The sequence below is a fragment of the Venustampulla echinocandica genome (assembly GCF_003357145.1).
Source record: "Venustampulla echinocandica strain BP 5553 chromosome Unknown scaffold_5, whole genome shotgun sequence".
NCBI lineage: Eukaryota > Fungi > Ascomycota > Leotiomycetes > Helotiales > Pleuroascaceae > Venustampulla > Venustampulla echinocandica.
Genome location: NW_022474210.1, coordinates 889,525 through 913,220, shown reverse-complemented (window position 1 = coordinate 913,220; position 23,696 = coordinate 889,525). Strand labels below are relative to the sequence as shown.

At 47.5% G+C, this 23,696-nt stretch overlaps 7 protein-coding genes across 7 annotated transcripts; 3 read left to right on the top strand and 4 right to left on the bottom strand.

Annotated features, from left to right (window-relative positions):
- Positions 1–102: 102 nt before the first annotated feature.
- Positions 103–2,717, bottom strand: BP5553_07221 (MFS general substrate transporter; the record flags this gene model as incomplete). The annotated part of the gene is made up of 19 exons (XM_032015844.1): positions 103–280; positions 349–757; positions 805–904; positions 958–1,009; positions 1,061–1,071; positions 1,128–1,238; positions 1,290–1,313; positions 1,366–1,408; positions 1,459–1,631; positions 1,708–1,736; positions 1,790–1,859; positions 1,912–1,984; positions 2,037–2,107; positions 2,160–2,236; positions 2,285–2,340; positions 2,396–2,441; positions 2,489–2,548; positions 2,598–2,617; positions 2,674–2,717. The coding sequence occupies 19 exons, from the start codon at positions 2,715–2,717 to the stop codon at positions 103–105; spliced, it is 1,647 nt and encodes a 548-aa protein (XP_031868113.1).
- Positions 2,718–3,999: 1,282 nt separating this feature from the next.
- Positions 4,000–6,009, bottom strand: BP5553_07220 (Uncharacterized protein; the record flags this gene model as incomplete). Its single annotated transcript, XM_032015843.1, has 1 exon — positions 4,000–6,009. The coding sequence occupies one exon, from the start codon at positions 6,007–6,009 to the stop codon at positions 4,000–4,002; it is 2,010 nt and encodes a 669-aa protein (XP_031868112.1).
- Positions 6,010–6,709: 700 nt separating this feature from the next.
- BP5553_07219 (PLP-dependent transferase) lies at positions 6,710–8,154 on the top strand (the record flags this gene model as incomplete). The annotated part of the gene is made up of 4 exons (XM_032015842.1): positions 6,710–7,629; positions 7,679–7,814; positions 7,862–7,918; positions 7,972–8,154. 4 exons carry the CDS (start codon positions 6,710–6,712, stop codon positions 8,152–8,154), a joined length of 1,296 nt encoding a protein of 431 aa, XP_031868111.1.
- A 982-nt stretch (positions 8,155–9,136) lies between these two features.
- Positions 9,137–10,404, bottom strand: BP5553_07218 (Uncharacterized protein; the record flags this gene model as incomplete). The annotated part of the gene is made up of 5 exons (XM_032015841.1): positions 9,137–9,180; positions 9,238–9,410; positions 9,469–9,684; positions 9,744–9,931; positions 9,985–10,404. 5 exons carry the CDS (start codon positions 10,402–10,404, stop codon positions 9,137–9,139), a joined length of 1,041 nt encoding a protein of 346 aa, XP_031868110.1.
- A 2,352-nt stretch (positions 10,405–12,756) lies between these two features.
- Positions 12,757–14,038, top strand: BP5553_07217 (NAD(P)-binding Rossmann-fold containing protein; the record flags this gene model as incomplete). The annotated part of the gene is made up of 3 exons (XM_032015840.1): positions 12,757–12,820; positions 12,870–13,067; positions 13,239–14,038. 3 exons carry the CDS (start codon positions 12,757–12,759, stop codon positions 14,036–14,038), a joined length of 1,062 nt encoding a protein of 353 aa, XP_031868109.1.
- A 189-nt stretch (positions 14,039–14,227) lies between these two features.
- BP5553_07216 (uncharacterized protein) lies at positions 14,228–17,181 on the bottom strand (the record flags this gene model as incomplete). Its single annotated transcript, XM_032015839.1, has 2 exons — positions 14,228–15,773; positions 15,821–17,181. The coding sequence occupies 2 exons, from the start codon at positions 17,179–17,181 to the stop codon at positions 14,228–14,230; spliced, it is 2,907 nt and encodes a 968-aa protein (XP_031868108.1).
- A 1,875-nt stretch (positions 17,182–19,056) lies between these two features.
- BP5553_07215 (uncharacterized protein) lies at positions 19,057–23,491 on the top strand (the record flags this gene model as incomplete). Its single annotated transcript, XM_032015838.1, has 2 exons — positions 19,057–19,219; positions 19,281–23,491. The coding sequence occupies 2 exons, from the start codon at positions 19,057–19,059 to the stop codon at positions 23,489–23,491; spliced, it is 4,374 nt and encodes a 1,457-aa protein (XP_031868107.1).
- Between the last annotated feature and the right edge of the window lie 205 nt (positions 23,492–23,696).

The following is a 23,696-nucleotide window of genomic DNA, read 5'->3' as shown; positions in this document are numbered from 1 at the left end:
ATGCAATACCACTAAAGTAATACCCAAAAGCCTCTTGCACCGTTGACCCATATCATTATTGTTGCGCACCCCACATCTAAATGTACCTGGACTTTTGCCATTTTATGCAGCAGCCCGTACCTCATCATTCTCGATATGTGCCGTGCCCGACTTCTCATTCCTGGTCGCGTTTGAAGCTGCAGTAGTGGTCTCGTGCAACTCCGATTGCTTGTGGTGAGCTTCCTCATCACCATGGACCTTCTCCTTAACGAGCTCGGTAATGCCGAAGATATCGTCCATTCTACATATTGTATTAGTCTCCTGTCAAAGTCTAACCAGGAAAAATTGAAAAAAGAAAATATAACTCACCTCTCGAGACTTAGCCCCTTGGTCTCGGGGATCAAGAACCACACGAAGAAGAACATGGCAAAACAAAAACTGCCAAATATAAAGTAGGTCCCATAGCCTCCCTTCCCAACATTAACCAACATATGTGGGACTGCCTGGGCGACAACAAAATTGAACAGCCACTGAGTGGCAGCGGCAATCGCAACATTCATAGCTCTGAGACGGGCGGTAGGAATTTCAGACACGATGATCCAGCAGCATGGTCCCCATCCAAATTGGAAGAATCCAGCGAAGAGGAAGATGCATGTTAGAGCAAAGTAGCCCACGGGTGGGATGGGCTCGCCCTTGATAGGTGGCTTGAAGCGAGTGTAGAATCCGATTACGAACATCGCGCAGCCCTGGGCGATAGATGTCCAGAGTAGGGACCGACCTTAACATGTTAATTGAGATAGTTTGAGAGGATATGAAATTACTTACGTCTTCCAAGGGAGTCTGCTGCGATGAGGAGGAATACTGCGCAGGTAACCATTTTAACAATGCCGTAGATTCCGGTGGCGAATAGTCCATTTTGGGCTTTCTAGGTTGAGTGTTAACATAGAAACACCGGATAAGATATCCAAATTGCCTTACCGGAATACCCAAGTTTTCGAAGATTAGAGGAGCATAATAATTGATGGCATTACTTCAACCACATGTCAGTTCCATACTAGCGTTTTTTATAAGGGCAACTCACGTTCCAGTCATCTGTTATAAGTGTTAGTGCGTGAAATAATTATTCCATGGATATTAGTAAAACTAACCTGCTGGCAGATCATCAACCCGATAGACACGAGAGCTCTGTTTCTGTTCCCTTTGATGGTCCACATCTCCTTTTGTAGATCCCAGAAACCAGCTCCACCAATCAAAAGCCGCTGTATGAAATGTTAGAAATGTAACACCCACATTATCCCAGTGCCACGAACCTCATTCTCAAGCTGGTCCCTCATCTAGAATATGTTAGTACCGTAATGCAAGTTGTGAGGAATTAAGGATGCTTACTTCTTCTAGTTCCATCTGGACGTATGCATGGTCAACAGGTAGACTGCTGGAATTAACAATGATGTTCTGCCAGCGAAGTAATTGGTATCTTACTGTCTGAGCCGGCCCAAGACCTCCGTCGCCTTCTCCCAATTATCTTGTCTAGCCAGCCATCTTGGCGACTCATTGCAGAATACTATGCCAATGAAGAGGCACACTGCAGGGAGCGCCTGAAGTGCCAGCGGAACTTGCCATTGGGCATTGCCAGTTAAGTTTTGAAGAGTGCCCTAAAATAATATTAGATCCAGCCCTAGGTATTGGATATCATTCTCCTCTGTAGGGGTATATTAGGGGTGTACGAACGTAATTGATCCAGAAGCTAAGCATAACACCTACCCGCAAGTTAGACTAATCTATACTGCGCCAACAGCTTTTAGATGCATACCTGTAGCAATGAAAAGCTGATAAATGCCGGTGAGACCACCGCGGATAGCTCGGGGCGCGTTCTCGCTGACCTGTATATATGATTAGAGACATAGCATATAATTTAGACCCAAATATACTTACATAAAGAGGAGTAAGCATACTCGCTGCTCCAACCCCAAATCCAGCGACGAGACGACCGACATATAGTGCCTCACTAAATTACTTAGCAATCTAGCAGGCAGCGGTCGGAGAAAGGCAAAGCTTACACATGTCCATCAGATGCACATTGGATGATTATACCGAGTATTGTGATTACCGAAGAGACGAGCAGTGCTGGCTGTAGACTCCCGTTAGAGCGGAGGGTATCAAATAGGTCGGGAATCGCCAACCTTCCGTCCAAAGCGATCGGCCACCCAGTATGCAATCAACGATCCAAAAAAGCATCCTCCCTGGAGAGTGCTAACAACTTTGGCTGGTTTAGCAAGAGCGGGCGACAATGTACCAGAGCACTTACTGTTGCTTTGAAGATTTGCTCTATCGCCATCACTCAATTTGTTTAGACCGTAGGCTCTGGGTCTCAATTAGTCTCATCCGGCAGCACAGGGATTCTACTCAGCCAACTCACTCCTTGAAACTGCCCATAACAAGAATTCCTCCAATTGACCCAATATCTAACATCTTGTGAGCAAATAAATATTACGAGGCTCGGGGGACGCACCCCAGCCAAACAGCATGCCGCCGAAGCAAGCACTGGCAGACAAGAAGAAGACCTTCCATCCTTCATATTCGTGAGCGAGCATTCCTCGAATTGATTATCTTGTGTTTACCGTAGATTTCAGGAGGATCACTGGGATCGTGGTTAGTAGAGCTTCAACACGCAGACGCGAGCTATGCCAGACTGACCTCTTCATTGCCTCATTTTTCACGACCTTCTGTAATAGACCCATCGTGTCTCGCTATTCGTCGCTGTCGTAATCTATACAAGAAATCGAAGTCGTCGATGCCGCACTGCTGCTGGAATCTTTAAACTGCCGACGTGGACGCGAGAAAAGAGAAACCAACAGAATGGCGGGGGGGGATAATATTTATTAATTCCGTCGACCTACCTACCTTACCTTATCGGAGCTCCCATGGGCCAAAGGACAGCATCATTTTCTGCAAGGCCATGGTGATCCTTGTCCAACCAAGCTCGAATATCTTTTGGAATATCCCCGTGTAAGCGGATAAACAAGCACAAACGGGTAAACCCGAAGGAACGGTCACGCGGATAAAGTCCATCCCTGTATTTGCAGGGCGCCCCACCGGCCGGTAATATGGACAATAATGGACCATAATAATGGGTAACAATGGGCAATGGCCCAAGGACCCCAAGAGGCGCAGAAGGCGTAGAAGAGCCGAAGTGTTGGTGATATGTTTACACCCCGCAATCTGGGGGCTGGCACATCGGCTCGTGTGGCCGGAACCTGCGTAGCGTGCACCAGTCGTTAGCTACAGGGCCGGTTTAGTCGATCCTGGGGTAAAGGCCAAGATCGCCTTAGGACGCGGATGGCAATTTGGGCTTCATGCGCGCACTCACCTGTTACTGTGGGAGATAATCCGGTCCAAATCCCCGATCCTAATTGATGGAAAATTATCGGAGGGCGCTAAGGGCCTCACGTCAATCTTCCCTGGCTGAGCAACGGTGGCAGGAGGTGCGAAGCGAAGCAGCGAAAGTTGGTGGGTGGATTTGATATAGGACCATGCGATAGGAAAGTACTGGGTCTTGAATATTGCAAAGCAGAGGCAAGTTGGGTTCTGGGAGCGCCGAGGAGATAGTTCGTTCACGGTTATACTCTATAGACGCACGGAATATACAACATTTATATTTCGTATGAGGCCTGCAATATGAGCGGCCATAGATAGGTATGCCATTATCCAACATAGATGTATGTATATCATATGAACACATGAACGCCTCCCCGCCCAACTCGGCATTCGTACCGATGCTGACAGCGCCGGGAAGGTGGCTTGAAGGTGTTTACAAACCGTGATGTTGGGATACCACGCCACAGGCATGCCTGCATGGGCGAGGCTGCGTTTCAATCTTCAAATCAGAAGCGGGGAGGAGAATTTAGATGCAGACATGGATTCGATGATAGGGAGCTCTTGTCGCAGCTCGACAACCGAACTATCCTCTATGAATGGTGGATTTTGCGAATCTGGTGGCGGCACCAGAGCAGTGAGACAAACTCATGAAGATGCAAGCTCATCCTTCAACCAAGCCGGAATCGTGGGCTTATTTTTCCAACCATCCAGATAGCTTTCCGGCAAGACACCCTCACCTGACGGCTTAGCGTAGATCGCAGTTACGTACCAAACAGTCTCGCCCTTCTTGATCGTATGTTGCAATGTTGGTATGACGGTCCTACCCTCAATGAGGTTTGAATTTGGGTCAGCATTGACGAGCATCGCTGTACGAGGAGTTTCCGCTACTAAGTCAACAATCCCAACAGCTCCCTTGGACACCGCAAATGAACCAACTGCGCCAGGAGAACTGCCCTCGGGCGTGTTGAGATCGTAGTTGCCGATGATCTTCGGTAGGGTACCCTCACACTTCTCGGCATCGTAAAGGTCCAGGTATCGATCATCTAATTTTCTCTCGTTGCAGATTGCGAAGGAGCCATCCGCGGTCATGACCTCGCGACCAGCCTCAATCTTGTGGACTCGTAGGTGCCAGTTCGGCGTTGCCTCGACCGGTGGAATTAGATATGTTTTGATTGTGACATCTGGGTATGGCTTCCAAATTGACCTCGATACCGGCAGATCGTCATGTGTCTCTATCACAGCCTCTTCGCAGAGTCGACGAGTCTTCCAGAACTCACCTCCATCATCTGATAGCCCTAGCTGGGAAGCAAGCGCGAATTGCTCCAGTGTAAAACAGCCCGTTGGTACAGAATACCCATACGCGCTACTGTATGCGAAGGCTCCGTATTTTGCATGAGTACCTTTCATCGGATAACTGCACGCCTGGCCTGACGAAAGGAGCATTCGGTGACCGCCATGGTAGCTGATAATATGGCCAGGGTGTGGGAGTGGTTTTACCTTCGGGAGGAGGTGGGTTGGATACGGCTCTTCCTTCGATGTCCAGAAAGGATGGTCCTCCGGAACTGCTAGACAAATAAATGCCAGACATGCCCACATAGGACTCTGAGGAGAGTTGTAATTTTCGGCCATGTACATATTTGGATAGCAGTAGCCGATGGTCAGGGTACCAGTGGAGCTCCATATGTGCCGTTGGGTCTGCCACCATCGAAGATTCCGCAGCAGAAGGCCCTTCACAATGCCCCAAGTCAATGGCGCAGGTAATTCCACATCGGCATAGGCAAGGGCACTCCAGAAGCCTGCCATAGCAAAACGGTAGCCGACACTGCGACCAAAAGGTGTAGCACGTCCTTCTTCGTCGAAGTAATGAATGAAATCCAGAGCATAATCCCGGGCTCTCTTCTTGAACTCGTCTGCTTTGGCGGGGTCGCTCTCTCCAGCCAATTTGGAATAAATAAGCTGCAGAAATTGAATAGCAAAGCTTCCACTGTAATAATCTTGTTGCCAGATGCCCTCAGGCCCGTCATTGGACCAACCACCACCTCGGTAGAATGAATTCAGGTGTAGAATGTCTTGGTCGACCTTTTCCTGCGAGTATTTGCCTCCGTTTTTCTTCAGTCCGAGATTGGCAAAGACTCGGAACCAGAGCCAATTGGTATTGGGCATCGTCTTCTGATTGATAGAGTTTCCAAGCCAGTTTTCGACATTTTCCCGTTCCCTTTCGGACAGAGAATTCCAGAATACCGGTGCTACGGCGAGTGTAAATCCCAGGGGGCACATCTCAACCATTCGCTGGTCATTGTCTCTCGGCCAGCCCCAAAACTCTCGGCTGTCTGGGTCTGTTCCAGCTTTCAATCCGTCCACGAACCAAGACGTCCCATGGTATTCCCCTCCGCCGGCAAGCAAACCTGCAAGACCCCACATCGGCCGACATATGCCTTCGATTTCGGCGGCCTTGTTATCAAACCGAACCGTTGTTCCTCCGGGGACGCGTATGGTGGCCTTCAAGGGCGAGAAGTGAGGATGTAAAGGATCGAGAACCGTTTTGAGGAGGTCCTGCACGCTCTTCCTGTCTCCAATGTCGACTTTCGAGAACGGATGCACATCGCTATACCCTAGAACCAGTGGCTTTGGGCCTTCACGCGGAGATTCTGCCATGATGAAGAGAATGAAGGAGGAAGCTCCAGAATGAAGATTTGAATTAGAACGAGACCATACTTACCTTGGCGCAGCTTATAAAACAATTGCAGCAGTGGGGTATCCGCGGACAGATGCAGTGCAGCACTATACCTGACCAAGCTATTTCATCTATGGCGGGGTTTTTGGATGATGAGAGTTTATGCCGGAGTTGTCGTGGCTAAATAGAGTGATACCTCCACATCACGAATTATAAACACACCCTCGACAAAGGCTTGCTTTGTTTCCGGGATGGCGATTGCCCCACCAGAGCGAGCGGACTGATAATCTTGACCCACTAATTAACTTCAATTCCAACCTCAAGAACGCATTGGTAGGGCTTTAGGGAACTTTGCTCAGGGTTTCACGCAGAAGAGAGTGGGCAATTGGACTGCGAGTACTAGAGTAAGTATACAAATCAAGATTGTAAACCTCAAAAGAACCTCCCATTGAGGGGCAATAAACCCCCACGTACAATCTACCACACCTGTCTGAAGATGCGCCTCCGCAATCGGAGAGGGTGACTCCAACATAGAGTCATAAACCGCCGGTCATTGAGATAAAGAGGCTTGCTAACTCCTCTTGATCTCCAGAACTTGTTTGAACACTCAACTGTACCCTTCCAAGACCAACGATTACCACGAGCCAACCGAACCCCCAAGAACGATCCCTAACGAACAAGATGCCTACCCGCGAAGAGGTCACATATTTTGGCGCAGGCCCGGCATTGCTGCCAACGGAGGTCTTGAAGACGGCCGCGGAAGCCTTATTAAATTACAATGATACGGGTTTGGGGATTGCGGAACATTCCCATCGCTCCGAGCTTGCAACGAATATCATCAACAATGCGAAAGCAGACCTAGCGAGCTATCTTGATGTGCCCGACGACTATGAAATTATGTTTATGCAAGGCGGTGGAAGTGGGGGATTCTTTGCGACAGCCTGCAATTTGGTAGGAATCTGGGTACACAGGCGGAAACAGAAGATTCTGAGCGAGCTGGGCATCGTAGATGGGAAGGAGATCCCAGAAGATCAGCTACTCAAGGAGCTACAAAAAGCAGTTGATGAAGAACTCAAGATTGACTACCTCGTCACTGGGTCTTGGTCGCTGAAGGCTAGCCAAGAGGCAGTTCGAATGCTAGGTTCAGAACATGTCAATATAGCCGCGGACTCAAGAACCGTCAATGACGGGAAGTTTGGGAAGATACCAGAGGAGAGCTCCTGGAAACTTTCTAAGAACTCAGCGATGATTTACTTTTGCGATAACGAGACGGTGGATGGTGTGGAATTCCCAGCGTTCCCTGAAGCCTTGAAGCCAGCCGGAGATGACGGACCCATTGTGGTGGCAGATATGTCCTCAAATATTCTATCACGTCGGATACCAGTAAAGAATTTCTCGGTGATCTTTTTCGGGGCACAGAAAAATCTAGGAAGCACTGGTATTACAGTCGTCATTATCAAGAAGAGCCTACTACCTCCCGCGGTTGCCACGCCACCTCCAACCCTCTTGAGGAAACTTGGGTTGCCCGTTGGCCCAACTATTCTCTCATATGAGACCATTGCTAAGAACAACAGTTTATACAACACACTTAGCATATTTGAGTAAGCTCTATTTTCTCCAGCTGATATCAAAGTTGCTAATAGCATCAAGTGTCTATATTGCAGGCCAGGTTCTCAAGAGCCTACTTGCTACATATCCGGATAAGGTAGACGGCCAACAAGCCGTTTCAGAAAAGAAAGCAAAGGCCATATATGGTGCCCTTGAGGCGCATCCTGAATCATACAAGGTATTCTAATTGTCTCTTATGTGTGGAAATATGCTAATATATCCAAGATTGTACCTGAGAAGAGCGTCCGCTCAAGAATGAACATTTGCTTCAGAGTAACCCATGTATGCCATATCTTTCCCCCGCCTCTGGTTATTATTATACTAAATCAAATTAGCACGCAAACATCGATGAGTCAGAGAAATTGTTTTTAAAAGGCGCAGTCGAGAATGGCCTGACCGGTCTCAAGGGTCACAGAAGTGTTGGCGGAATTCGTGCCTCTAACTACAACTCGATACCTATTGCAGGAGCCGAGAAACTGGCTGCTTATATTGAATCATTTGCAAAGACTCCACGCTAGGATCTCTAGGTTCGGACACAGTTCAAAAAGTTTTGGCTTTCTCGCTATCTTTTAACACTATAAAAATTACATTTTGACCCGAAATTCAACATGTCAACCCAGTTACAAGGGGGATGGCGGAGTAGCATCATGCAAGAAGACTTTTCTTTGGTTGATATATACATTATCTGCTAGGGTTTTCGGTGAGCATATGGTCTTAGACTCAGTAAACAGATGAAATTAACGCTGTTCTATTCAAATACTTTGGGGGAAATCAATCCGCTAGAAAACCGCGGTAGAAGACCATCTATTCCTAGCTCTTAAACGCAACCGAAAAGCTGATACCTAACTATTGCATCAAATTATTCATATTCCTGATAGAGTTATCCCAGTACTTACTCTTGTACCATGGCATCTGGCCTTTATCGCCCCCTGTTCAGCGTGCTAGACGGTAAGTACCCTTGAATGAACAGCAATTTTCCACATGAAATGGCCTGGCATCTGTTCTCCTCTCTCGAGAATTGGATTCTTCAGAACCCCTTTCCAAGACGCCCCTGGATTGATATAGATCGAGCCCACCTACGCCATCAATACATCTTCCCGGGGGAAAATGCTGGGAATATCTTGTGGAGCAATATTGAAGCTGAAAGTTTGAGTAAAAGGCTCGAATAAAGCAATTTTATCTGAACATATTACAATTATAATAATTCTCAACACAAAGAACTCCCGATGCCCTACACGCTAACTTTGTGGAATGGAGAATTATTGAGGTAAATGAAGAACAGTATGTGAAATGTCAATGGAAGCTAAGATCGATGGGCAGCTCTAAGGTCTTAATATATATAGAAAGCAAAACTAATCAAATATTTCGCTCTGTAGTACGACAGCTACGAGCTTCTACAAGTGTCTACCATTGTATATCTACCATCTAGAAAATTATCCATCCTTACGGTCTCAATGGATTACTTCCGGCTCCCGATAATCCCTTCACCCATGAGAATTATCACTGATAAGTAACAGGCAGGTTTCCAGGAAGTTGTGGGAGCCCTAATTCATACACCGTTAGTAGCTGCCCATGATTCCATTTAGAGCAGAATGACTCACATCCATCCACGGGCTCGACGGCAGTTTGCTTGTTGGTGCATTGCATGGCTTGCTGTGGAGTCTGAGACGTAAGCTTGGAGCACTTGTCAAGATTGCACTTGGCATCCAAAGCTTGCTGTAAGGAGTCCCCTTTCCAGCCAAAGACGTAGTCGCCATGTTGTCCATGTCCGGTGCTAATAAAACAATAAGTGATTAGAATGAAGTAAATTCTTGATTGAAGTAATAACTTACCCATCACCCTGACTATAGACAAAGGGTTGCGAGCCATCCGTAGGCCAAATATTCTTATCGTTAAATGGTGCAGTATCCCACAAAATCTCGTACATAACTTGAGGAAGTTTAACAGGGTGAGTCGAGGGGCAAGGGCTATTCATTTCAAAAGATCCGCTTGGGTAAGCAACATGGCTCTTATGGTCAGGGCTGTCAACGTTCACCCCATCCCAGCAGCTAAGATAAATTCGTGTAAGCCACGTATGTAAAATGAGATAAAAGGATCGAGCACTTACGTTGGGAACGTAATGGTAGTACGAATACCTCCCTCGCAGACGCCGTTTGGTAGTGCACTACTATCACTGCCACTGCAAGGGGCACCTCCAAATGGCTGGGCATTCTTGGGGAAGCAACGGTGGCAGATTCCACGCTCTACGTTCTGGCCGCTACGTAACATCTGGTTTCCAGCAAGCATACGGAAACCCTAAGATCAGTTAGCCCATGTTTAGTAACTTATGCTATATAAACTCTACTTACTGGTTTGAAAGCTGTAACCTTGGTTTGCCCATCATACGGTGGGATATAGTAGATGTCTATGCCACCATTCTGGACAAGGCTCCCTTGAGGACCCCCATTACCGATTTGATTAACACGCTTAAATGTTCCATTGCGGGCCTTGAAGTATAAAACGGCGGTCCAGTAATTAGAGAAGTCCTCTGCAAATGTGCAAGATGTGCAAGTAGATAGCGCAGCTGGGTCATAGCTGTCTGTAGGCATGGAGTAGTTGAAGGAGTTACCGCCAACAATCTGATGAAGGTGAGGAGAGGGGTTTGCTCCGGGGTTGACTAGAGGGTCAAGACGCTCAACAACAAGCTGTGAGCATGCAAAACGAAGCATTGATTGGGCATAAACATTGTGTGCAAGGAGCGCAACGGCGGCAAGGGATGTCAATTGCATGTTGAGCGGTAATCTGATGTACAATATTTGAGATTGTTAAAGAGATACAGAAGATTTAAAGTGATAATAGGTGGCTATCTTTATAAGTCCTCTGTACCTACGTAGAACTCCGATAAATACGGCGCCTCTATACTCCGTTGTCTAGGGTAGTCTGGGGTAATGTTGATCTACTATTCTAGGCTATTATATAATTGGGTAGGAATAGTTTAAGATTTTATCCTATTAAATCCTTCGAGAACAATAGCCCGAGCTTGAAGGACTGAACATTCACGACCGAAGGCAAATATTTCGATCGGCGACTATCTCCGGAATATGTCCTAGAACAAGTATGTTGTGCGACGATCTCGTCAGGCTGGCCAGCAGGCACCATTACCGAGTAGGGTACCATGGGAATGGTTGGTTGGTAACACAACCCGCTCGTAATTGATTGCTTGGAGGCTATAGCAATTAAATAAAACTTTATCCAAATTAAAATTGAAATTAACCTTTAAGCTATCCGAAAACTTTATCTATATATAAAGTTAAATAGTAAATGATGGAGCGTATATGCTTGTGAAAATATAGAGATTCTAGTACGTACTCCGCACATATTTTTGCATGTTGGGAGAGCGGCGGCGGGGCGTCGTTCTGCATGAGGGGACATAAATAAGGTAAATGGCCTAAACTCTGTAAATACACCCTCATCCAACGTTTCTACTTTGGGCTTTGTAAATGCATTCCATCTGATGTTTCTAGTGACGTGAGATGCGTTCCTGACTATAGCAGGATATGACTATTGAAGTGATTGAAAACTGATGCGGATACAAGCGGAAGCTACTCAAAAATCTGAGGGACTACCATAGAATTATATCATTTGTCCAACAAGCAAGAATGGAGTCCCATAAATGGGCTGAGTGTGCCGACTTCCATATGCAACTTGATTTGACCGAGATAAGTCTAGGAATTCAGTTCCATCCCCTTTCGAGATCAGTGGTGCAGAGAAGATTCCCAACCATAAACGTCGCATTCCGCAATAGTGAATATGTGAGTATGACTAAAACAGTTTTACCGCCAGGGCTGGTGGACCTTGGCTTGCTCGACTAGAAGACTTCAGGTGGACGATGACGGCGGGCGAAGGGAAGCTTTAGAAGACCAAGCAAGGAGAAATGACGAGACTGGTGCGAGGAGCTTGAGAATCTGAAAAGCCAATGCGATTAGAAAACAAATATTGTTAGGCTCTAGAATAGAGAGGAGATGACGATTGCTACTTCGTTTCTCAGACCATCTAGTGAGTGAACTCTTTGATTTGACACTTGAATCAAACGGATAATGCTATAGGCATTTTTCTATGGACTCCTTCTTCTCTGATCTTCTATGTTAGCTGCTAGAATAATCATTTAAATCGACGAAACAGAAAGGTTGTGTAAGTTGTGGCAGGACTGATTGGTAGTTTCGAAATTTCTCTTTTCCACGGGAGCCAAGCATTTTTATATTTTTGCAGGAGAGAGGATAAACAGCGAAGGAGGAAATCCTGGCTCATACAGGATCGATAACGGATGTTGAGGGGGGCCAGTTGACTAGGGCCACGGTGGCCACCTACTCGTATAGATCAGGGGTTGCGAGCAGAGCCGGTGACGTTTTCTCTGGACTCCCTGCATACATACAAGTACGGAGTTCCTCGACCTGACTGGATTAGGTCTACTAGAGCGGTGTAGACATCTGGGTCTCAAGATCCCATACTACGGTAGCTCTCTTTGGCTGCCGTTCTCGATCAACGATGCCTTGGTCCGCTGTCAAGGGGAGGCCTCATACCTTTTCGGGCGTCTTCCGGAGCTGACGCATTGAACTAGATGTCCATAGGCCCTAATGGGCTAGTCATCAGCGTAGATCCTACCGGAAAATATTGTCGCTCATGGTGCAGCACATCCAAACTGGCACCCGTGAAAGCTATTATTGGCCTTGCAAAATGAACTAGCGACGTACTCGTAAATCTCACTCTGTAACTCGCATTTGCAGTTCGCCATTAGGAACGATAACTGCAGACTTCAATAGGCAAAGTATCAACCTGCAAGTAGTTTGTTTTCCACGGGTTTCAAATCCCGAGCATGTCTGTGTCTAGGCTATGGTCAACGTCTCCTTTGGCGGGGGGATGAGGGCCGATGAACCCGGGGGAACAATGATCCGCGACCCTAAGCTGACCACCTATCACAACTTGAATCGGCATTTACTGCAATGTAATGATCGCGCCTCTCAACTCTGTCGCCATTTCAACGATTCCACATGGGCTGCCACTCCGATTTATAGTTGGCGACATGTTAGAGACCATCTAGAAGCCTACCAGTTGGACTGGTGGTTGGGAAATGAGATATCAATATGGCTGAGCGGAAGTTGTCCGAGGTTGGCCCCTCGAAAATCGTAATTCCTGTTGCATCTTTTCGTAAGTCCTTCTCCCAAGCTCCCAAGAGCACTACTAATCTTGCCTATAGCTACGCATAATTCACCGCGGATATGGTTCATGACGTCGGCATTGTCGCCATTGGTGGTCCGCCTGATCAAGCTTCTGTTGGCACACGGGGATTATGTAGCTGCCGGGCTTCCACCCTCCGAAATGGAAGACGATGACCGCAGCGCCGAGTTTAGGGAACTCATAAACGAGTGCAAGAGTGGGCGGAAAGACAGAGAAGGTTGGAAGGATAGGATACGTGGTATACGATGCGATGGCAGAGCAATGGGCCAATGCGGGGCTGCTGTGGCAGAGGCTGTGGAAGTATTTGGGCGGATAGACATTCTGTTATGTTGCACATCAGAAGGCAAGTTATTTTTACCTACCAAAGACCATATCTAATCAGAAACAGCTGTCGTCGGTACTGTCGAAGAACTCTCGGTTTGTTCAGCAACACAAAACCTAGTTAGAGACCAATTCGAAACTATCTTCTTCGGCCAAGTGAACTTCATCAAAGCCACACTACCCCTCCTGCGGGAACGCCACAATGGACACATCATGATCCTCACTGGGATAACAGGACATATTGGTACACCGGGCATGTCGATGTATTCGGCCGCGACCTGGGCTTTGGAAGGTTACTGCGATTCTCTCGCCTACGAAATAGCGCCCTTCAACATCAAACTCACGATTGTTCAACCAAATAAAGAAATCCAAGTTCTAATAAACAAAATAATATTTGCCCCCCAACTTCCCCAATACGAGAGCCACAACAACCCCGCGCCGGGTCTCCGAGATATCCTTACAAATGTTGTGAATCTACATCCAGAGACTCGCATCAATACCGACACCGCCACCGATAAAGGGAAGGGCCCCGGCCATTCCGGGAAGGGAGAAATCGTCTCTCGATTCCCTCGATTGCCCAGCGAAGCCAGAGATAGCCTAGTTCTGGAGACAGTGCATGCTTTAACGGCTATTGGGGGTCATGAAAACCCTCCGGCGAGGCATATCGTAGGGCATGAAGGAGTCTTGAGCGTGAAAGAGAAGCTCAAGACTGTCAGCGAAGAGCTGGAGGATTTTGTAGAGGTGAGCTGTGCGGTGGATATCTTCAAGAGTGACGTGGGACGTGCGGCATTGAGTGGCGGCAACAAAACTGATGCAAGTGCTACGCCTGCGTCTGCTGGGGGAAATACTGCTGCTAGTTGGTTTTGAAAGGCTTGATCTACAAGTTACGATACCCATATAACCGTAAATATTTTCAGGAACTAAAAGCATTTTATTCTCTAGAGTGTAGTTCTTGTCACTCCATCCTCTATCAAGCATGACAACCACGCTATGGAATTACCGTGAACGCCGTAGCATATGCCTTTCTAAAAAGCTCCAAACTCCACGGTAACCTATTTACAAGCCACGGTCAAGCATCGCCTGCTTGAAGAGCTTCTGGAAGCCGACTACATGAGGCGGGCTTATCATAGTCCTGTGTGTCCCTTGCACAAAGTGAAATTTCAGCCCTGCAATTGTTCCTCCACCATCACCATCCATCTCACCCACATCTCGCACGAAATCCTTCCATTTTCCAATAAACCCATCAAACCACTCCCTCTCATCCCTAGCAGGAACCCTACCAACAAGTGGCCCGGTCCAAAACACATCCATGCAGTTCACAGTTCCAGAAGGGTCGTAGTCCCAAACAATCTTCTTCAGGCCCAATGCTAGACAGGTCCAATTATGGATCTTATGCCTATCCATACCTAACTCTTCCATTCTCCTCCTGGGCGCAAGCTCCATGACATGATCCAAGACTTGCTCATGCGTAAGTGTGCGAGCAGTAGGAAGGAAATCGTACGCGTACTCTTCGCTAATGAGCGAGAGGAAATATGCGACGGAGAGAAGGACTTCATAATAGTCATAGGACCTAGCACGTTGCTTAAAATGCGGAGGCTGGTCGAAAGTCGCTAAAAATTTAACTTCATCGTTCTCTCTATCCCGTTGGTACCCTCTTTTAGGGGGAGTTTGCATTCTCTTCGTAATTTCAAAGGCGAGAATACTGCCAAACGAATATCCCGCAAAAGCATATGGTCCCTGGGGTTGCGTAAATTTGATCGCGTCATGATATACAGAAACCATCTCATCCAAAGAAGAAAAGCGCCGTTCTCCTGGGTGGAATCCCCGCGCGCGTAATGCATACACTGGGCGGTCGGTGATATACCGTGCTAAGTTCATAAAGATGAATATTTCTCCTAATCCCGGGTGGATGAACCAGAGCGGGGTTTTGGTGCCATGGGGTTGTAGGATCACCACTGGATCATATGCCGATGAGGTCTGCTTTGAATCTTCGAGGATATTGGCCAGGTCACGGATAACTGGGTGGGACAGGAGGGTGTTGATTGAAATGGAGGGGATGGAAAGTGTCGTTTGTAGGCGTGACTGTAGAGTTAGGAGATCGATGGAGGAGAGGCCGAGGTGAAAGATGTCCGTGTCGAGTCCTATTTCGTTGACATGAGAGGGTAAAAGCCTGAGATACAGATCCACTACCGCTTGCTCTGTCGGGGTCATCATGAGGGAAGTCTGGTTGTTTTTGCATAATTGAATAGCATGGGACGGAGTTTGGTCGTATGGTTTATATACTCCGGCTTCGAATTCCTTGCGAATATTTGCCCGCGAAAGCTTTCCCAATGAGGACTTTTTTAGCAAACTGACTTCTAGAGGAATTATCTTGTGCGGTCTGATCCCGCTATAAATTAAGACAGATTTGGAAATTGCAACTGCTGTGTTGGCGTGACTAGAATGATCTTCGAGGCCGTGGGCTGGCAAGTAGACAATGCAGATGACTTCTGTATCTTGATTCTTGGGACGATGGCCAAAGACCACTGTGTATGACGGGATAATTCCAGGGATATTTGCGCTCTCCACAACAGCTTCTATTGCCTGTGGATAGTGATTGACCCTTTGACCGTTAGCAAACATATTTGGTATGGATACGAGGTTGCCCACCCATTGATGATGATTATGTCCTTATCTCTCCCGGTGAGTCGCAGTCGTCCATTGCAATCCAACAATGCTAGATCTCCGGTCTTGAACCAGCCATCATGAGTGTGGCTTGCAGCTGCAATCTTGGTATTATTGAAATAACCCTTGAATACAGCAGGGCCTGCCATTTCTAATGAGCCAATCTCATTACGTCTGGCAGTAGTTCCATTGCTTCTCATGATCCTCAAATTCACCCCATCCATGGGACGTCCCACTGAACAATGCTCCGGACTTTGTAAGATATCATAAGAGGGGCAGTCAAGGCTGTAGACTGCACCACCGCATGTCTCGGTAAGGCCTAAGCCGGGACGGATAAAAGACCATGGAGCACCGTATTTCTGTAAAGCACTTGTAAGTTTGACGCATGTACTCACAAGATTTGGTTCGCCTCCAGATACTAGCGCCCTTAAGTTTGATAAATCTAGCTTCAGCCTCTCACCACCTGTAAGATAATGAGAGCTTGCGTGATCTCTTAATGTCTCACTACCTCTGAGAGACTCCAAAGCCCGCTCAACGCTTGCAAGAAAGGAATTGGGGGCGAAGGTGTAGGACACTCGGTAGTCGCTCAATTTCTGTAGGAATCGTAAAGGTTCGGCGACAACAGCTGCTCGAGGTAGGTGAACCTGGTTGGCGGAAAGTCTCACGGCTTGGAGGTGAACCTCGACTAGGTTGGCAACGTGCTCCATAGGGGTCCACCCCAGAAACACATCCCCCGACGTAGTACTATGGATATTGATCTTCCCCTTTAGGGATGACAATATTTGGTGATGAGTAAGACAAACTGCTTTAGGGTCCCCAGTGCTTCCAGATGTCAGCATCAGGATCGCTAAATCGCTTGGGTGTTTATCAAATCCGGGGACATTTTCATTGCTCCGCTGCTGAGCATCCTCTGTGAAATCCGGAGATACAATGGTGTGCAGCTGGAGACCATCCAGGTTGCAAAATTCTGGAATAAGAGCTTCGGTGGTGAGGATGAAAGGGTCGTTTAGTAGTTTCTGCAATGACCTGATATGTCTTCGTCTTTGCGTGAGATCGTTGGTAAAAGCAGTTGACATGCATGGGATCCCTCCTGCTGCAACAATAGCCCAAAACCATTCGGTTTGATCGAGATAATTGTCTGTGTGAAGCAGCACGATCGGGTGACTCCTAAATTTATTTTTAGACAGCAAATGGCTGGATCGGAGGAGAGAACGTTGGTAAAGATCTTGATAGCTGGTTATGGAGGGCTGCTGGTCGAGTGTGCCATTGTGATACAACACAACACTGCCATCTGGACTAGTTGTAGCCGCTTCCTTCAACATGTGAAGCAAATTGGTAGGATGCATGTTGATGGTCGTCATCATTTGTCAGTGGCCAGCGACCAAACTGTGGGAGAGAAAATGAGTTCCTGCGGTTGTCTGGACAGTCCAAAGCTGAACAAGGTAGTCGAATTTAAAGCAAAGCTCCATTCTCATATTCACTTAAAGGTAAAAGAAAACAGGCGAACCTGAATTTGAAGGGCAAAGCTAGTTTATGCTATTCACTCAAAGCAAACACAAGGTAGAACTTGAACGAACAGCTTCCCAACTAGTAAGCTTCGAAATTTTGGAAACACATTTCTTCATTCACTGAATGATTTGGACCTAACTACATGGTACTAGTGATGGGTGTACTGTGCTGGCGGTAAGCAGCAGTAGCCGAGACGCTTGAGATGGGCAGAAAATAAAACGGGGGTAGATGGCCTTGTCCATATACATTCCTATTTCTAGTTATCCTTGTGCCAAACTGTTGTTCAATGATATCTGTTAGTTGATAAACATGAGGAATTTGTTAGTCGTTAATATTTGTGGGCGTTAGTTGAAGTCGTCTTACATTACCAGTATACGAGAACATATTTAGATAGCCTTGACGAGGTTATGACCTTCCCCCTTATTAGGGTCACAGGCCTAGTCAATAGTTGTCTAGACAAAACACCGTGCAGGCTTGGCACACTTCAGAGATTCTAGACCAGAGCCATTTGGATTGGTGACCGGTGCCATTTCGAAAGTCGGTGAGAAGAATGGCATCATAAACGTGGTGGCATGATATTGGCCGCACTACTAAATTTTCTCCCAAGTCATCAAAGTCGCAATTTTTGGAAGGATGGATAATCTTTTACACACCAGGCTAACCCCCAAAGGCACAGCAGACTCGGAGCGCTTCGGGGGTACGGTGGTTATCACTGGATGAGGATAGCAAGCATTAGCACCTGTTTATGGCGGCCTGTGCAAGCCGCGCATAGTGGACCATCCTAAGTCCCGGTCTCCCTTTTACATGTCCTTACTACAGCTAACAAAGCTAATAATTGTAACTTCAAGCTTGATAGTGGGGATGGAACGTGTTCGAGCAAATGGACAGGGAGAAACTAAAGTTGGGAAAATGAGATTTCCCTAGAAACTATGTTGATGCTGTTGAAGTTCTGGGACAAGATGATCATGTGAACATTGATCAGAATGCGTTGGGCGAGACTGTGCTCGAACCAGACAAGAGAGCTCTCCACTTGGGAATACAACGTTATCCTGGAGAGCGAGATTTAAACATTCATACATAGCCAGTCGTCTCCGACATATTAAAATACTTCTAGCTCAAATTCAGTAAGGAATTCCCGACTGGGTGATGAGGGCAGGACTCATTTTCCCCGAGTCAACTAGGAACCTGATAGTGTCCGTCAAATCCGAAAACTGGAGAATAGACGGTAGCATATTAGTAGCAGCAAGATACGAACCGAATACCGATTAACCAATATCGTTGAAGTTCCCGGCTTCTGCCTCTTAATATATTCTGTCGCGAGTACCATTTTGAAGACTTGGTATGTCGTCCCCCGTTCGGGTTTCTAGCCCTCAAAAATAGGGGTCGTTCAGCCGCCGAAGTTCTCCCGGCACATGCTGGCAGTACTTTACACCGCCTCGGGCTTTCGTTCGAGCTCGACGGCGCCGTAGCGAATGTCGAGTAACTAAGAAAGACACTCGAACTCAGCACGCGACCTATTGTTATATGAGCCTCCAAAAGCCATACGAGAACCCACTGGCACTGTTATTTCTCTAGGGACCCTTCTATTTCTTTTGCGACAATATGCGTTGTACAAGAAACCAAAACCAGTAACCCCGCGCCGCGCTGTCGTCTGGTCCTATTCACGTTGAAGCTCGTAGTCGACAGCTAGGCGCATCCCCAATGTTGTCAGAATGCTGGACCAGCTGTCACCCATCGCTCCTGCAAGAGTACGAGTAGTGCTTTTGCCAATCGGCCAGATCAAGCGTTCGAGATTCCTCGGGTTTGTGGAGCGGTTACAGCCCGAAAATGTCGTCCGGCTGGGAGATATCAGTCCTGATGGACGTCCGAACAGGAGTAAGGACAAATCTGTTATACAACAGGCAATGTAGTTATAAACATTGCTAATAATGACTAGACATGTTCTCGCCTCTCGCCTTTCCGACGGGCATGATCGTGTACGACTTCACCACGTTTTACCCTCCTCCTTCCCATGTCGCCCTGTCCCCTTTCGAACTTTATCGCGAACCACTTGTTATTATTGCCCTTGCGGATGCCGCAGAGTTAGATCATGTATCATACCGTGGTAATGTAAGAAGAAGTCTTAATGGCAATGGGCCCCCGCGACCAGAGCATAACTTGCGGGAATTGTATCAGGATTTGGAGGAGGTCAGGGACAGGTATCCAAAATGCCTGGTACACCAATTATTGCTATTCGACTATGTCCATTCTACTTCTGCTGGGGCGCTGCCAGAAGGACTCATCCCAGTACCTCCCCCAGCGCAATGCAAACGAACGACCTTGAAAACGATCATGTGCGATATCTCTTCGATGCTGTTGGCAGAGATGACAACGCTGGCAAAGTCTCTTCAGGTGTTGAACACAATCGAGTCGCCCAGTCAGCCGCAATTGACTCGCCCGCACAATGGGGCAGCTTGGCAGGCGGGACAAACAGACCCAATGTCGCGACGGAATTCCCATTATAATTTTCAGACCGAGAGTTCAGGCTCTAGTTCACCAGCTGGAAGCACTGATCGATCCCATGTTCGGATGTCAATGCCGGCGCAATTTCGGGCAACAGATTCTAGCTCCCCCTCCCCCCGACCGACATCGCCACCAAATGGGGTGCAATCTGAGCTCCCTACGACGTTTGACCAGATTGTGGGCTCGAATGCCGTGGATCCTAGGGCATCACAAAAGTCTATCCCCCATCGATTAGCGAACGTCGAGCCGGTTAGAGATACAAGTCGAGATCGAGTATCCGTTCAAGGTTTTGGGCCTGGGAGTGTTAGTGAGAGATCTAGAAATATTGGAAAGGGTCGGATAGATATCGTGATTGGCTCACTTTATCTCCAAGCTGGGCGATGGACAGATGCATTGCGGGACCTCAGTGAGGCCGTTTCCGTTGCTAAATATAACCTCGATCACCTGTGGCATGCTAAAGCGCTCGACTATATTCTTGTGAGTATGCTGATGCTTGCATGGAGCGGTTTGGATTTTCAAATCCCTCAGGTCTGCTATGCTTCTGGCGAGAAGGCAGCGCAGTTGCCGAAGTCTGACGGACAAAAAAGCCCAACTACCAGCAGACTTGTTTCTCTACAAAATCTGGCAGCACTGCTTCCCGAGTTACTAGATCGGATATTGAATCTCTATACCAGAGCTGCCAATAATACTGGGGAATCATTGCCCCAATTTCCATTTTCCGAATGCGTCATACGATTTTCAAAGCTGTTAGCAGCCGTCCATCTTGCCGACGGCGCCCTGAATGAGGATGTTCTACAACTTCTGGTTCTTGGAACCCCGCTCAAGAAACACCCAAATCTTGCTCCCCCACGACTAAATATCCACCCCCACCGCACAGATATTGCCGCAACTCTTTTCCGCGCGTTTCCCACGTCTTCTTCACCTGAGCATATTTCTCTTGTTGATAGAATGGTAATTTTGAGTGGAATAGCCTCCGTCTTGGGCTTGTTGGGTTACTATAGGAAGAAGGCCATGGTCATGCGTGAGCTGGTGTCTGTATTAATTCCTGGACTTGTGCAGGCGAGGATCAAAGGTGCCGCAGAAATGGGTGTCCACCCTGCGGCTGGGTTGGCAGCCCTCAACTCTGTGAATGGGAAGGCAACTGGTGCTGGTGCTCTTGACCTTGGTGAAGGGGATATAGAAACCGGAATTGATAGATTTCTTGGGTTACTGAGCAAAACATATGGCGTGGTTTCGTCCGATGACGGTCCTGGACAGACCGAGGCTCGGGACGATTCTAACGATGCCGTTATAGCGAGGATAATACAAAATGCGACGGTTCGTTCCTTTGGCGGCAGAAATATGAAAATGGACGTTCTTCGTTTGTGTATTAATCTTTCGGAGGCCTTGCCTGATTTTCACGGAGTCTTACGATTTACTGCGGACCTGCTACGGACAGCTGGTAGCGGCGTTGCTCCTGGGCCTCGCAGTGAAGATGCAGCCCCTTTAATGGCTCGGGAAGAACAAGTTAGACTTGCCACGAATATCTCTAGGACGCTCAGCGCGGCAAGGAACTTGGGCGTGAAAGATCTTGCCGCCGAATATTGGGATGAATTCCTAGTTCGAGGAGTAGAGCTCGAGGCGCTGCCAACCGCCAGAACGCCAATACCACACACTGGAAGTGAACTTTCTGGTGCGGCAGCGGTAGCTGCCTCAAAGGAAGTTAATCCGTTTATATATAATCCTTTCCTACGAAGGCCAGATACTGCCGCCGTGGATCATCTGCTTGTAGCAGGTGAAAATGCGGTATTCCGTGTTACTTTACAAAACCCTTATGACTTCGATGTGGAGATTGAAAGCATCAAACTGGAATCTGAGGGCGCTGCGTTTGTTTCCGGGGTACAGCAAACAGTAATTGGACCCTACCGGACACAGATTCTTTCTGTTTCTGGCAGCCCTACATCACCCGGTCAGTTGAAAATTACGGGATGTATAATCAGAGTACGCGGCTGCCGAGAAAGGAGATTTCCCATCTTTGAAACCCCATGGTCTCCACAAATCGCAAGCAAAGTTAAGTCTATAGGGGTAGCCTCTATCTTCAAGCCGAAAAGTCGCCCGGACAGTGGTGATTCCCAAGCTCTTACAAGCACACCAAACCTAGCTGCCCCAAATGCAGGATTCCTCGGGCTCCATGTTATTGATAAACAGCCTACTGTTATCATCAAATCGACTACACTCTCGCAATCCGCTATCATGGTGTTGGAAGGCGAACGTCAAACCTTTTCTATCACGTTGCAAAATCTCTCGATAGATACCCCTGCAGACCTGTTGTTGTTTTCATTTAAGGACTCGACACAAGCGCCTTTGCAAGCCGCCATAAGTAACCGCGATGCGTCACCCGCAGAGCTATACGAGTGCGAGTTGATATTTGCACGGAAGCAAGCACTTCGCTGGATTGCCAAGGATGGCGAGAAGCCGTATATAAAACCAGGATGTACTGCGACATTCGAGATAGAGGTACTGGGCAAACCTGGACTTACAAATGGCACTGTTCAGGTCGATTATACGCACCTTGGAATACCACACACGGAGGTGCCGGACAAATTCTATACGCGGCAGGTTAGCTTTCCCCTTACTATCACAGTCAACGCTAGCATAGAACTGGCGAGAATGGATATTTGCCCACTTACTGGCAATATTCCAAGATCGCTTTGGGCAAGAACAGATTCCTGCAATGATGACGATAAGGATATCACACCAGAGAACTACTGTCTACTTGTACTAGATTTCAGGAATGTCTGGCCGTCTCAGTTGAAAGTGTATTTGGAGATTGCCCATGGCAGTTCAATTGACCGGGAACTTCTCCCAGGCAAGTCCTCAAGGATTATGTTCCCTATCCCACGAGTATTCCTTGCCGATCCGTGTGCCCCAATTCCGGTCCTAGATCCCTCTCGGCAGCGTCAGTTCGTCGTCAGTACTGGTAGAGTATCGGCCGATGCTGAAAGGGCTAGCCGTGAAGCTTTCTGGTACCGCGAAGAAATTCTCAAAATGCTTACGGGCAAATGGTCGACAAAATCAGGACCTTCCCGAAATGGAGATATTGAATTGCGTGGTCTTCGGTTAAATCAACGCATGATTGAGGCGATCAGGATTGAAGATATTGGCATCGATCTTTTTGTAAAGGATTCGCCTCCAGGGCACGTCAAATATCACGTACTTGCGGATGACTTCACGGAACTAAAAATTCGGATCAGCAATCGAATGTCGAACCCGATCTTCCCCTTGCTTCGTATCCAACCAACGATACGAAGCCCATTCCAGAATGGGTCCCTGGATCTTGCAAGGAAGTTAGTTTGGAATGGTACTTTGCAACAAACATTACCACAACTACCAGGTAATGAGTCCATAGAAATCAGCATTGGGATGACTGCCTTCTGCAGAGGCGAATTCGAAATCAGCGCATCAGTCGAAGAGGCACGGTTGCAACAACTCGTCAAGAACGATAGTAAGGAAGAGGAAACAACACGGCAGCGCGCAAACTCGCGGGCCATGAGAGATGCTGTGTTAGGTGCCAAAGAAAGACGGATATGGCATTCACGTGAACCATGCCTGCTTGTCGTCAAGGACGAGGAGAGCAGTGACGATGATGATGACGAGTCGTTGTAATGTAAACTATAGCGGGCATTGCATAGAGGATCTTGTGTTGTACATGCGATTTAGAAGGCTGATGGTAATGATACCAAGATTGAAGATGCGGTTTTACCGTGAGTTTGGGCATAAGGTTTACTTTCTATATTCTGGTGTTTCCTGGGCATATTGAGAAGTTTGAGGCCGTGTTTTAATGATCCCTATATACAATCCTCAACCCTCA